Source organism: Polypterus senegalus, chromosome 6, assembly GCF_016835505.1.
Source record: "Polypterus senegalus isolate Bchr_013 chromosome 6, ASM1683550v1, whole genome shotgun sequence".
Classification (NCBI taxonomy): domain Eukaryota; kingdom Metazoa; phylum Chordata; class Cladistia; order Polypteriformes; family Polypteridae; genus Polypterus; species Polypterus senegalus.
In genome coordinates, this window is record NC_053159.1 from 132,667,557 (window position 1) to 132,679,456 (window position 11,900).

Below are 11,900 nucleotides of genomic sequence, written 5' to 3' on the forward strand. Positions count from 1 at the left end.
AAGTGATGCAGCAGGTCAGAACACTCTCTATGGTGCCCCTGTGCAATGAGGTGAGAATGGCGGGGAGGTAGGCTTGCTTTTATCAACTACAAAGCAAAAAATGTATATATTCCTTCATACCAACTGCTATTAGTCTTCTAAATAAGTTCAACTTTACATCCACAGACTTAAATCATGGGCTGAATAGATATCATTTGAATCAATCATGAGTCAAGTCTTAAAGTTGGTTTTATTTTTATATGTAATAGGTATGATCTAATGTTATACTATAATTATTACTTGTACTAACTTTATGTTTGATGGCTGTGTTCTTTGTTGATGTGTTTTTAATGTTATGTCATGGTGTCTTTTAAAACCTGCTGACAAACCAAATTACCTTCTTGGGACAAAAAAATTGTATTGGGTTGAACTGCATCACTGTACTGCCATAGTTAAGGCATCGTAAATTAAAAATAATGGGTTAATGGCTATACTAATCAGAATAATCTAACAGAGTTTACATTTAATGAAATTAGTCTAACACAGTTTACATTTCATGAAGAAGAATATGGCCACTGTATAACAAGATTAAACCATATTAATAATGATCTGAGCATGGTCACTCCCATTATAGGACTGTTGTATTTTGCCAGCAACAACAGGTGTTAAGGCAGAAAACAGCATAATGGATGACATTTGTCTACCATATACTATACCCAAATTTGTATGTCCCTAGAATATCCAGCAAAAATCCTAGTGGTACAGACAGAACACATAAACTCCACACAACTGACACTGGTGATGATTCAAGCCCATATCCTGGAACTGAGAGAGTGCTGCCTAGCCATTGCCATAACTACAAAAAATGAACACAATTTTTTTGTACTTCAAATAAACAGGAGTGAGGATTAACTGCATCTGTGCTCTGCTGGGTGTTTTCACAACTGCTCTCAAAGTCAAACATCGCTCTCATTCATGTTCCTGTGAAAACTACACAAAATTATTCTGATTCCAGTTCCTCTCCTCAGATTATTGGTAATGTATATGATATATCTTATACACTTTTAAGCATAATTGGCGATTTTTTTGCGTTACATATCTTTTGCATAAAATCTTTTTTTTTTTTTTTGCTTAGACTAGAAAACGACATACAAAATGCGCATCTCCCATATCACTTGACATCACCTGACCGTGTTGCTCATAGACATAGAATTACTAGACGCTGCATGACCAGCAGCATTGTATGTCAATGTCGCCGCCATATTGCGAGTGGCACTGCTGTGGAGTGAAGTAATGGATAAAGATGCCTCATGCATATGCTGCTTGGGCATACCGCTGTACCCTCCAAACCAGATCCCGGGGGATTAAATTTTATAGGTAAGGCTGAATAATTGTTTTGGTTATATTTGGCTATTAGAAAATCCGTTTTATAATCTTAACTTTAGCTACGCCAGGCTAAGCTAGCAAAGCTATTCATTTATGTTCTCAAGTGTGCCTCCAAACAATGTTTTGGCTAAACGTATTTAGTCACTAACTATGCAGATTGTTGTTAGCTGTTAACATTTCTCAAACTCTGAAGGTTTCCCAAAGAAATCCTCCTCAGGAAGCAGTGGGATGTAGCCCTTAGACGGGATTTTCAGAAAGCTGTCCTGTGATATGTGCCATGCTGGTTTGGTAACAGATGCTGTACCAGCATCATATGATCAAAGCTACCACTTGCTCACATTAAAAAACAAAGGAGGTTTGATGATTCCTTCTGACGGTACAGTCAAGGTGATCAAAGTAGCTGAGCGTGTTATCTGACAGTCGACATTAGGGCAAGCTGTCAGTGTATCTTTGTTCAATCAGGTTGTTCGGGCTGAGATTGGTTCAGATGATGTGTTTTTTCTCAAGGAGTACACTGAGGAATCACAGTTTGAAATTGACAACCATCATTTCATGCTCATGTCTTTAGTTGTGTCTGTCTTCCACAAACTAAGGCTGCACCATATTGCCAGACTGAATACTCTCACATTACAGGATCTGAATGAGCGAGAGGGAGTTTAAGTCTGTAGGAGATCAGTGAGGTAGGGGGGAGCAAGACTGTGGAGAGCTTTAAACGTTAAGAGTGGTATTTTGTATTGTATTCAGTAGTGAACAGGGAGCCAGTGAAGTTGAGAGAGAATAGGTGTAATATGTGCAGTAGATTTAGAACGGGTTATTATCCTGGCAGCAGAATTTTGAAGAAGTTGTAAGCAATGGATACGTTTTTGTAGGTTGCCAGGTAGAATAGCATTACAATAATCTATATGTGAGGTGTCTAGGGAATTAACCAATACTTCAGTACTATGTTGCGTAAGAACAGGATGAAGTCTAGAAATATAGGCAGTCAAAGAAATGTTATTTATATGGGAGGAATTACTTAATAATAATAATAATATTATTATTATTATTACTATTTAATAATTGCCATTATTAGTGTATAAATGGAAAAAATATTATTTAATAATTGCCATTATTAGTGTATAAATGGATATAAATAATTGCATTTAAACGGTTCGCCAAAATCTGTTGTACGTAAACGGTACTGTTGTAAACGTTATTGTTTTTTCATCAGAAAACCCGGTTTCCACGTCAACCTGTATTAGTTTAGATGGCACTTTTGCCACTCGCAATATGGCGGATGCGCTGACGTATCGTGTCGACTGGGCAACACAGTGAATGCGGCGTCTACTTATGTCTATGACTAGACCGTAGGATTGCGGTCGCACTCTTATGACTTATAAGCGCAACATAATGTACGTCACTTCCTGCTACCCAATAGTTCCAAGATCGGTGTTTCTCTCAAAGGTGTCCTATAGTGTTCCTGTTTCGTAGTGTTTGTTGTTTATTCATTTTTTTGCTGTGTAAATAATATCACGATTCTGAAATGGCAAGCTCTATGGAATTAGGTGAGGAAAACTACTCGAATGTCCTGAAATAAGGAAGGCAAGGTCGCGGCTAATAAGGTGTTAGCAGCATGATAATTTGTTTATTTTGTTAGTGTAAATGCGTGTCTTGTATTTTTAAGCGCATTAAACGATTTGCACCGTTGTTGCATTCATTTCACAAAAATAAAACGGGTACAATTTAAAACTCATTGCTATGGATTTTGCAGGTTTTTTTTAACAAATAGAATAGTTTACGTTCAACTATAAATGTTTGTCTATACTTTACTAAAGTACACACGTGTCTGATATTTGTTTACGTATGGCTTTAATGTTATATTTTAATGTAATCTAAGCAGTAATAAAGGCAGGGAGAATTATCTTGTCATTAACTGTCGTGTTTTTTATGTACGACTTTGATGGTCCGTTTAGTTATTGAAATTGATTTTCACTGTATTTGGCTTGTATATGGTTTTATATCCAGTGCATTTTGTACGATTTTGTCTAATCTTACAGGGAATACTATATATACATATGGTTAGAAAAGTTTGAAATAAATGTTTATTTTGGACATACCAATATTGATTGGTCTCCACTTCAGTTTAATAACGAAAAGGAAACTGTTCTTTTGAATCCAAAAAATATTACAGTAATGGATGTATTGTACAGAGATTTCTTTATTAAGCTTTAGGCGAAACTAAATGTGCTCACAAATGTTGCCTAACACTGCACTAATTTGAATCTCTGTTCATGTTATCTACCATGTTCTTCTTCAGAGGACCCGTCTGCAGTCCGTTTTCAGTTGGAGCTGGAATTCGTTCAGTGTCTCGCCAACCCCAACTACCTCAACTGTGAGTGAAAAGAACTGATTATCCTCATATGACGACCGGAAATCTTTTAAGATAGTAAAAAGTGTAGTTTGGGGTGGGGGCATGATTGCAAGCGGATTACTTGTAATTTTCATTGGGATTGGATATATTTTGTGTGAAGTTTGCAGGTTGTCACTGCGTTTTGTTTTTTGTTTGTGAATACATGTGTGCTTGAGATTTATAAAAGGGAAGAAGCTATGAAAGTCAGAGAATGTAAAACTGGCCAGACACGTCTTTGACGATGTACTCAGTGAGTTTAATTCCAGAACAGACATTTATTACTGGATTATGAGCTACTTACTGGAATGGAAAAGACCAGACATAAAAATAAAGTATGTTTTCAGTTGTCAAAGATTATTTGTGGCACAAGTGTATTAATTGTAATATACGGTTACGGTAAGCCTTACAGTGGGCTTAAAAGAGGCTTAGGGCAGTTTTTTGCATGATTGCATCACTTTGAGTGTTTGGTTTGGCCTGAACGAATCAAAACTCTTATCATAACAATCTCAGCCCTTATAATCCAACACTCCTGTGCTCTGATTTTAAGAGCACTCATGTCGTCACGTGTCTCATCTAGTAGAATGGAAGGGTGGAGCCAAATGCTGATAGGTTAGCAGGTAAGCTCGCATGGTAAACATCAAAGGCTGTTCATTGCCAACAGACAAAAGACTGTTTCGCTTTTGATAACTGAAGCTATCCAAACAGAAATATGTGTATGCTGTTCCTGGAACAGGAAATGACGATGTGATAATCTTGTAGTTTTGCAGTAGGCATCAAATACATCACAACGGGAGATATTTAACGTTTTTAGTTTGGTATTGAATTTTCAAACCATAATTTATATTTGAAATTTTGATACAAATGTAAAAGTGGTACTGACGATGTACTCGCCCACTACTGTATTACCTTTTTTGACACAGAAAGATGGTGTTGAATCCTTACCCTACCAAATCAGTTATAGAGATAGTAAAGAAAGATCAGATGTTTGATTTATCAAGGTACTGTTATTTGTAGATTCAACCAGAAAATTGGACAGAATACTAGTTAGGAACTCCATATTTAAGTTTCTGCTTCAAAACATTTTTTTTAATCTGTTGGAGATGCTGGATTCTTTTGTTGGATACTTAAAAGCAGAGTTGATTAGTTTTGCTTTGGTTGAGTATTAAGTGATCTGTTACAATTATCTTCTGAATCTGCTGGATCTTTCAGCTGCAGTTACATGGCTTTAAATGCTATGCATGTATGTCTTCTCTACTCTTGACTAATTTGTTCTGTATGTGTCAAACTGTAATCAGTAAATTATTTCAGATTTGCTGCTATCCCCTTTTACTTTCATGCCCCAAATGTTCATTTTGGGTCATGCGTCATACTTTAATATATCCTTGATATGTAACCACATCCTGTTTAGCCTTTTTTGGAACTAAACAGTTACTTTCCTGTGGATTTTTCAGTACTCTCCCACAGTTTTATTGAAATTCATTGTTTTTACATGTTAATGTGTACAAATCTAATGTAATGTGTAAAGGGGCTTTCAATCTCCTAAAAAGTAATAAGTATTACTCCTGCAGCTTAGTCCTAGGCATTTCCTTTTTTGAAATTTAACATTCTCCCTGTGCATGTGTTTATTTTTTTAACCTTTCAGATGTGGCTCGGTTAATTGGCAGAATGTGGTGTATTATAGGTGTGTTCATTAGTGACATCGGTTCAGGGTTAGTTGTTGCCTTGTGCCAAATCTTGCCAGAGTAGGCATTGAATTTGCTTGGCTGTAAACTGGAAAAATCAGTTAGAAAATAAAACCTGCTTGTAAGTTCATTTATATTTCAATCTACGCAACATTATTGTTTCCAATTTAATAGTTTCATAGTATATGGCAAGTGGAGAGTGTTCTTTAATCCTTTTGTTGTTGCTGGTTAAATTGTCAGAATAAACACTCCTTTCTTTGTACTTTTAGGCTCAGTTTGGGTTTTCAGAGAAGCAGTGAAGTTTTCATCTCCTGTTACAAGTCATTTTTTATACTTAAACAAAGCTGCTCTTTGTTCTAATATAGCGTGACTGTTTGTAAAGCCTATAAATAATGTTTAAAAAAGTCAAGTTAATAATGGCCGCAGAAAGGTTTAAGGTCATTTTGTATCAAGCCTACAAAATTGGTGCAGATAAGAAAACATTCCATGAATTAATCCTTACAAGAATGTCCAACAGGATATAGCCAATTCCTTAATCTGAGTCCTGGGCACCCACTGTGCCTGTAAGGTTTTGTTGTAATCATTTTCTTAATTGGATGCCATTTTCGCTATTAATGGAGTATGTTTTTTTCCTGCTGTCATTTTGTATGGATTATTAGAGAAGCAGTCTACATTTACTTCAAGAAGATGATTCCTGCTGGCATAACTCAATCACCATATTGTTTTTCTCAATTTATTTTGCTGTTTTGTTCATCTTTAAACCCCTTAAATGCCACTTTTTATTTTTCTTAAACTTGTAACAGCAATAGTGGATACTGATAAGTAGAGGAGCTATCATGATTTTGCATCAAGGTGTCTTAATAAAATAGCTGTTTAAATGTATTATTTAGAAAAAAATGAAAAGTATAAGCTGAGGCATACTAATCTACTACAGTTAATATATTATTTTTATTAATTTTCTCTAAAAAGTGAAACGGACAAGAACAAGTCTTAGTTAAATCAGTAAGAATTGTTTTTTATGTAAGCAACCATTTGAAACCAAAAATCACAGCCAAGATCAAGAAAAAATGGACTTACTGAAATGAAATAATTATTGAAAATGGCGTGATGCTACTCTGTGTGAAATGTCACTCCAGGTATCTGTGTATTTTGCTCTTTTGTGGTATGTATGTTACAGCACACTGATGTCAGCAACCAAAAAGTGTTTGTCACTTCTAGCACACTAAATGATCTTTTCTTGGATGCAGTTCTTGCACAGAGAGGCTTCTTCCGCGAGAAGACATTTGTGAACTACTTGAAATACCTCCTTTATTGGAAAGAGCCTGAGTATGCCAAATATTTAAAGTAAGTAGTCTGGATCCTAAGCAGTGTAACTTGAATTTAATGGCAATTAATTTAGAAACTGAGTGGATTTTATATTTGAAAAGGTAATGGAATAAAAATATCTTTTGTCATAGTATATTAATCTGTTAGTCACTGACAGTACCAACTGTTTTTGAGTCTTTTTTTTTGTAGTTCATTTGTATTGTGTTTTATACAAAATAAATCTATAGGTCCAGATTTTGCTTTACCCAGTTGGTTTTTTGTAAACTAATTAGTTGATCTCATTGCCTTCACTCTATAGACATTGTTTCTTACCAACTTTCTGCTAGGATCCTTTATTCAACTGAGCTCCACAGACATACTAATTGTAGTAGACATGTTGAATGTGACCCATCAATTACACAAGCTCACTGTCACTTCTTTTCTCTTTCTGGTCAGGTATCCACAATGCCTACATATGCTGGAGCTGCTTCAGTATGAACATTTTCGTAAAGAGCTGGTCAATGCACAGTGTGCCAAGTTCATTGACGAGCAGCAGTTACTTCACTGGCAGCACTATTCACGGAAGCGCATGCGTCTACAGCAGGCACTTGCTGAACAGCATCTGCAGAGCAACACAGCATCCAAATGAACGAGAACCACCAGCTAGGACTGTCGGAACTTTTCCAGCCAAACAGGAATGGATTTCATTTTGGCTATTAAAGCTTAATTTTCCAGAGGCTTTTATTAAGTAATAGTTTTACTGAAGAACCCATAGTACCATCCTGGAAAGAAAGCAAGATAGAGAGCACATGAAGTAGCAAAGATTTCATTCATAGACTTGAAATTTTATTATTTTAAGATCATATTCTGTTTTGCGACTTGCTTTGGAAAAATAAAATTCATAGTCTAACCTCTGTGGTTGAAGGAGTTTCCATTAGTAATTCTTACTGTTTCTGAGGTCATTTCTTCAGTATGCCATATTAAGTCCACAAATTGTCTGCTTTTTAATGTACTATGCAAGTTACGCTTTGGTTAACAGTATGTTGTCTTAATTAAGTTTACCTTTTGTTGTTGGTACACACCTCTAAATGATTATTTTTTTTTACATTTGTTTTGCTTACTTTGCAGTGTATTCTGACTTTATTATAGTTCTGACATAATTGCTGCTTCAGGGAATAATGAAAACAAGATACGTCATGCAAACGTTGGCATTCTTAGGAATAGATGTTATGATGAAATAAATTTAAAACAATTAATTTAACTTTTTAATACTGGTCATTTTTTTATTTAACTCTCTACAGGAATTGTAAGGACACCTGGAAGAAATCTGTTCTGTTGTAAAGTCTGTTAACAATGTTTTTTTCTAATAATCTAACAATTTTTAGATTTCTCTGTTTTAGTGTGAACGTGCATATGTGACTTGGCTGGTTGTCTGAGGTGGTTTAATTTATGAAAAATGCATGTTTTTCCATCTCATGTGTATGATTTCGAAGTGATTTGATTGTGTTAGTTGCCCAATAGTGTTTCTACCTCATTCTTTTAAGGAGGGTGTTCTTCAACATGTCATAGCAGTTATGTGAGTTAGATTCACAAGATATTTGTTTACCATACCTTTTAAATATCAAGTTTTTTCCCCTCAATGTCTTGCTTATACTGCAATTAACTTTTTTTCTGCAAAGGCAGCACTGTTTAACATATCCAAGTACTGACAACTAGCAAAGAATAGCTTGGTGAAATCATGGAAATGTTCAGGAACTTCATCAAACACTAGGAAATCTATTAATGTCAATGGGGAATGAGAAAGTGAATAAGTTTTGAGTGGATTGTAATGGGGGAATTGTCTTTTAAATGTCCCTGAGGGCTAAGGAAGTATATGCCATGGTAGAGCAATGATTGTGGCCAAAAATGTGCTATAACCACTGTGCCAAAAAAGCAACAAAAGACAGATGGGAATGAATGCTACAAAATAGTTCTAAGCTAGAAGCTGTTGTGCTCTTCTAAGGATCCAAAGTATGGGTCATTATGCTCATAAAGTTCCAATCTTGGGGCACACGCAGGCCATGGCACAAAGTCGCACCATAGGACTGGCTTATTCCATTGTTTGAAGTTGCAGCTCCGAATGCAGATTCTCAGGTATCGGTGCAGATCCTTGGCACTTTTTTCTTCTATCAAGAAAAAAAGATGAACATTGTATATAGTAATAAATCTTTAATGGAGTCACACTATGACACAGGATGGGGAGGGATCCTTTACAGCTTGTTTTGAAATCAAAGCCGGGCACATAGCTAATCAGCATGCCGTGTATGAAGTGGCAGTGCTCATAACCTCTTATTATAGTAAGCTAATGCAGTATTTCTCAACCTTTAAGGTCCTACAACCCAGTTTTCCCTAATTAAATTGACAACCCATTTAAAGACAATTCAAATTGCCCCCTTTTTGAAGAGAGTGTAATTGGTAGAGCATCCTCCTTGGTGAGACAAGCACAATTGGAAGAGCAGAGTGAGGAGCCCTCTTTTGAGAAACAAGCTCAATTAGAAAAAGGAAGACATTGTGCAGTGCTGTTGATTGCTTAGGTGACCCACTCAAACCAAATAACCATACAAGTGAATGCTAAAAGAAATTGCTACTTCAATATCTTATTTACCTGTGTGTTCATTGTTGAGCAAAAGATTAAAGACTAGAACATAAATAGTAACATTTAGAAGACTGAGATAGGATTCCACTTTCATTCCCATGCAACAACTCACATCTGCTTACTATAATCCTAGAAAATGTCACAAACCCGTTTGAATTTCTGGTTTAACCAGATAAAAAATGGAACCCATGAAATAATACGCTTAATTAAGGTAGGATTCTACAACTACTAAACTTGCAGGGAAAACCTCGGGGTTAATGGCAGGATTAGCACTCCAGCCACAATAAAAAAAAAGCAAAAACCATTGTCCTGTTAAAATGTAGTGCTGAGGTGTCGCCCACTGCACAGCTGCACTTGGGTCCAAAGCCTGTAGGTGTGGGAACGTGCTATCAACACATGCTCCCAACCTCTACTAAAATACAGAATTTGGTTTACAAAAAACTGCAACTACAGGGTTACCACCTAGCTAAACCTGATTACTTACCACTGACGTACTGTAGATATTTTGTTACTATTCTAAGGTTCTGTACCTCATTTCTAAAAATTTACTTTTAGAGTCAATGAACCTGTTCACCCTGAAATGAAATTGTATTTTTTCCAGCAATTTTAAAGTAAAAACTCTATGAATAATATTAAGAATCTGACTTTTTATGCAACTACTGTACTCAAATCTGCACTAGGTCTCACTGAAGCCAATTCAAACATCAAATATGCAGTATACAGTACTCAAGTCATATCTCAGGGTACATGCTGTTCTCAAATGGGCACTTGACACAGTGTAGTCTGATAATTTCAAATTCACTCTAAAAGAACCATTGGTCAGAACCTCCCAAAGCAGGAAAGGGGTCCACTGCCATTAGAAAAAATATCAGTACTAAATATACAGCATACAGTTGTACAGACTTTGTTGGTACCGCTTCACAACACAAGACAAATTCACAATCGTCTCTGAAATATCTTGAAACAAAAGTAAAATCGGCACCCATCAGTTTATTCTGTATTTAACAAAAATCAGACTTTGCTTTAGTTTTGATCAAACAGAATATTTAAAATAATAATACAAATGAAAATGGTATGGACAAAAAATAATGGGACCCTTAACCTAGTATTTCATTGCACAAAGGCAATCACTGCAAACAAGCGATTCCTGGAGCTCACTGTGAGACATCTGTACCTCTCAACAGCCAGTTTGGACCACTGTTACTGAGCAATCTGCTCCAGCTGTGTCAGGTTTGAAGGATGTCTTCTCCAGCCTTCATGCTTCAAGTTGTTCCATAGATGTTTAGCTGTGCATGTCGGGTCGTTACCCTGTTGGAGGAGGCATGACCTGCAGCTTATACAGAGCTTTTTGCCACTGGGCAGTACACTTCACTCCAGAATGTTGATAATCTTGAGATTTCATTGTGCCCTGCAGAGAATTAAGCCAACCTGGACCAGATTCAGCAAAGCAGCTCCAAAACATAACTGAGCCTCTTACATTTTTCACAGTAGATATGGAGTTCTTTTCTTGGAAAGGTCCAATTGTTCATCTGTGGATATAGAGCCGATGTGATTTGTCAAAAGCTCCAGTTTTGTCTCATCAGTCCAAAGGACATTCTCCCATGGACTGTAAATGTCGATAGTATTTGTTACAGGAACATCACACTGCTTGGAGATGGTCTTATATAGCCTTTGCCTTTAACATTTTTGTCAATAATTTCTTTCTGATCTCCTCAGACACACTCTTCTTTGCTTTCTCTATCTCATGTTCAGACACACAATGATAAAGAGCAGAGTGATTATTTTTCTTCATTTAAATAGACTGAATGACTGATTGCATGATTAGAGATATACAGTAGGTGATACTAACTAGTTTGAAAAATCACTGTAATCCAATAATTTATGATCTGTTCTAGAGGTACCAACACATGTGTCCAGATCTACTGTACATACCAAAGACATGCAGGTATACATACATGGGGGAAAACTGCTTTTCATTTAATCACATTTCAGGAGGCATACAGCACATTTTCAATGAAATGTAAGGGTACCAACAAACTTGTCCATGTCTGTATGTCCTTTACATACATACTGTATTAGATTTGCCAATTAGATGTTTAGTTGATAAGTTCCCTAACAACAGACTGCTGGCCCCAAGTGTAAACAAAAGCAGATATATTTATGGTAATCTTACCTTAAAATCCAAAAAAAGCACATTTGCATTGTGCACACTAATTAAGGTTTTTGTGGTTCTGTCCAGAAAACATCCTTAAAAGTTATAATTTTAACTTAACACCTGACATTCATAAATCAAAGAAAACAAACCAACAACAAAGGTGAAAAATAAAGAGTACTGCATCTTTTTATACTGCTGGTACATTAAGATTTTAAGTGTGTAGAAAGGAGGAGGCTAAAATGCAGTTCCTTAACAGCAAATTTGGTTTAGATATTAAATTAGTGGGCTTTCTAGACTGAATTCTGGTCATAACTCTAAGGGAGACCAATACAAATAGAAGGATACATTAACAAAATACATGAATTCATT

The 11,900-nt window shown here is 36.0% G+C and overlaps 1 protein-coding gene across 1 annotated transcript; it reads left to right on the top strand.

The window, feature by feature from the left end:
* Positions 1-2,790: 2,790 nt before the first annotated feature.
* Positions 2,791-8,002, top strand: med31 (mediator complex subunit 31). Its single transcript, XM_039757225.1, has 4 exons — positions 2,791-2,909; positions 3,662-3,736; positions 6,684-6,780; positions 7,198-8,002. The coding sequence occupies exons 1-4, from the start codon at positions 2,888-2,890 to the stop codon at positions 7,388-7,390; spliced, it is 387 nt and encodes a 128-aa protein (XP_039613159.1). The 5' UTR covers positions 2,791-2,887; the 3' UTR covers positions 7,391-8,002.
* Positions 8,003-11,900: the final 3,898 nt, after the last annotated feature.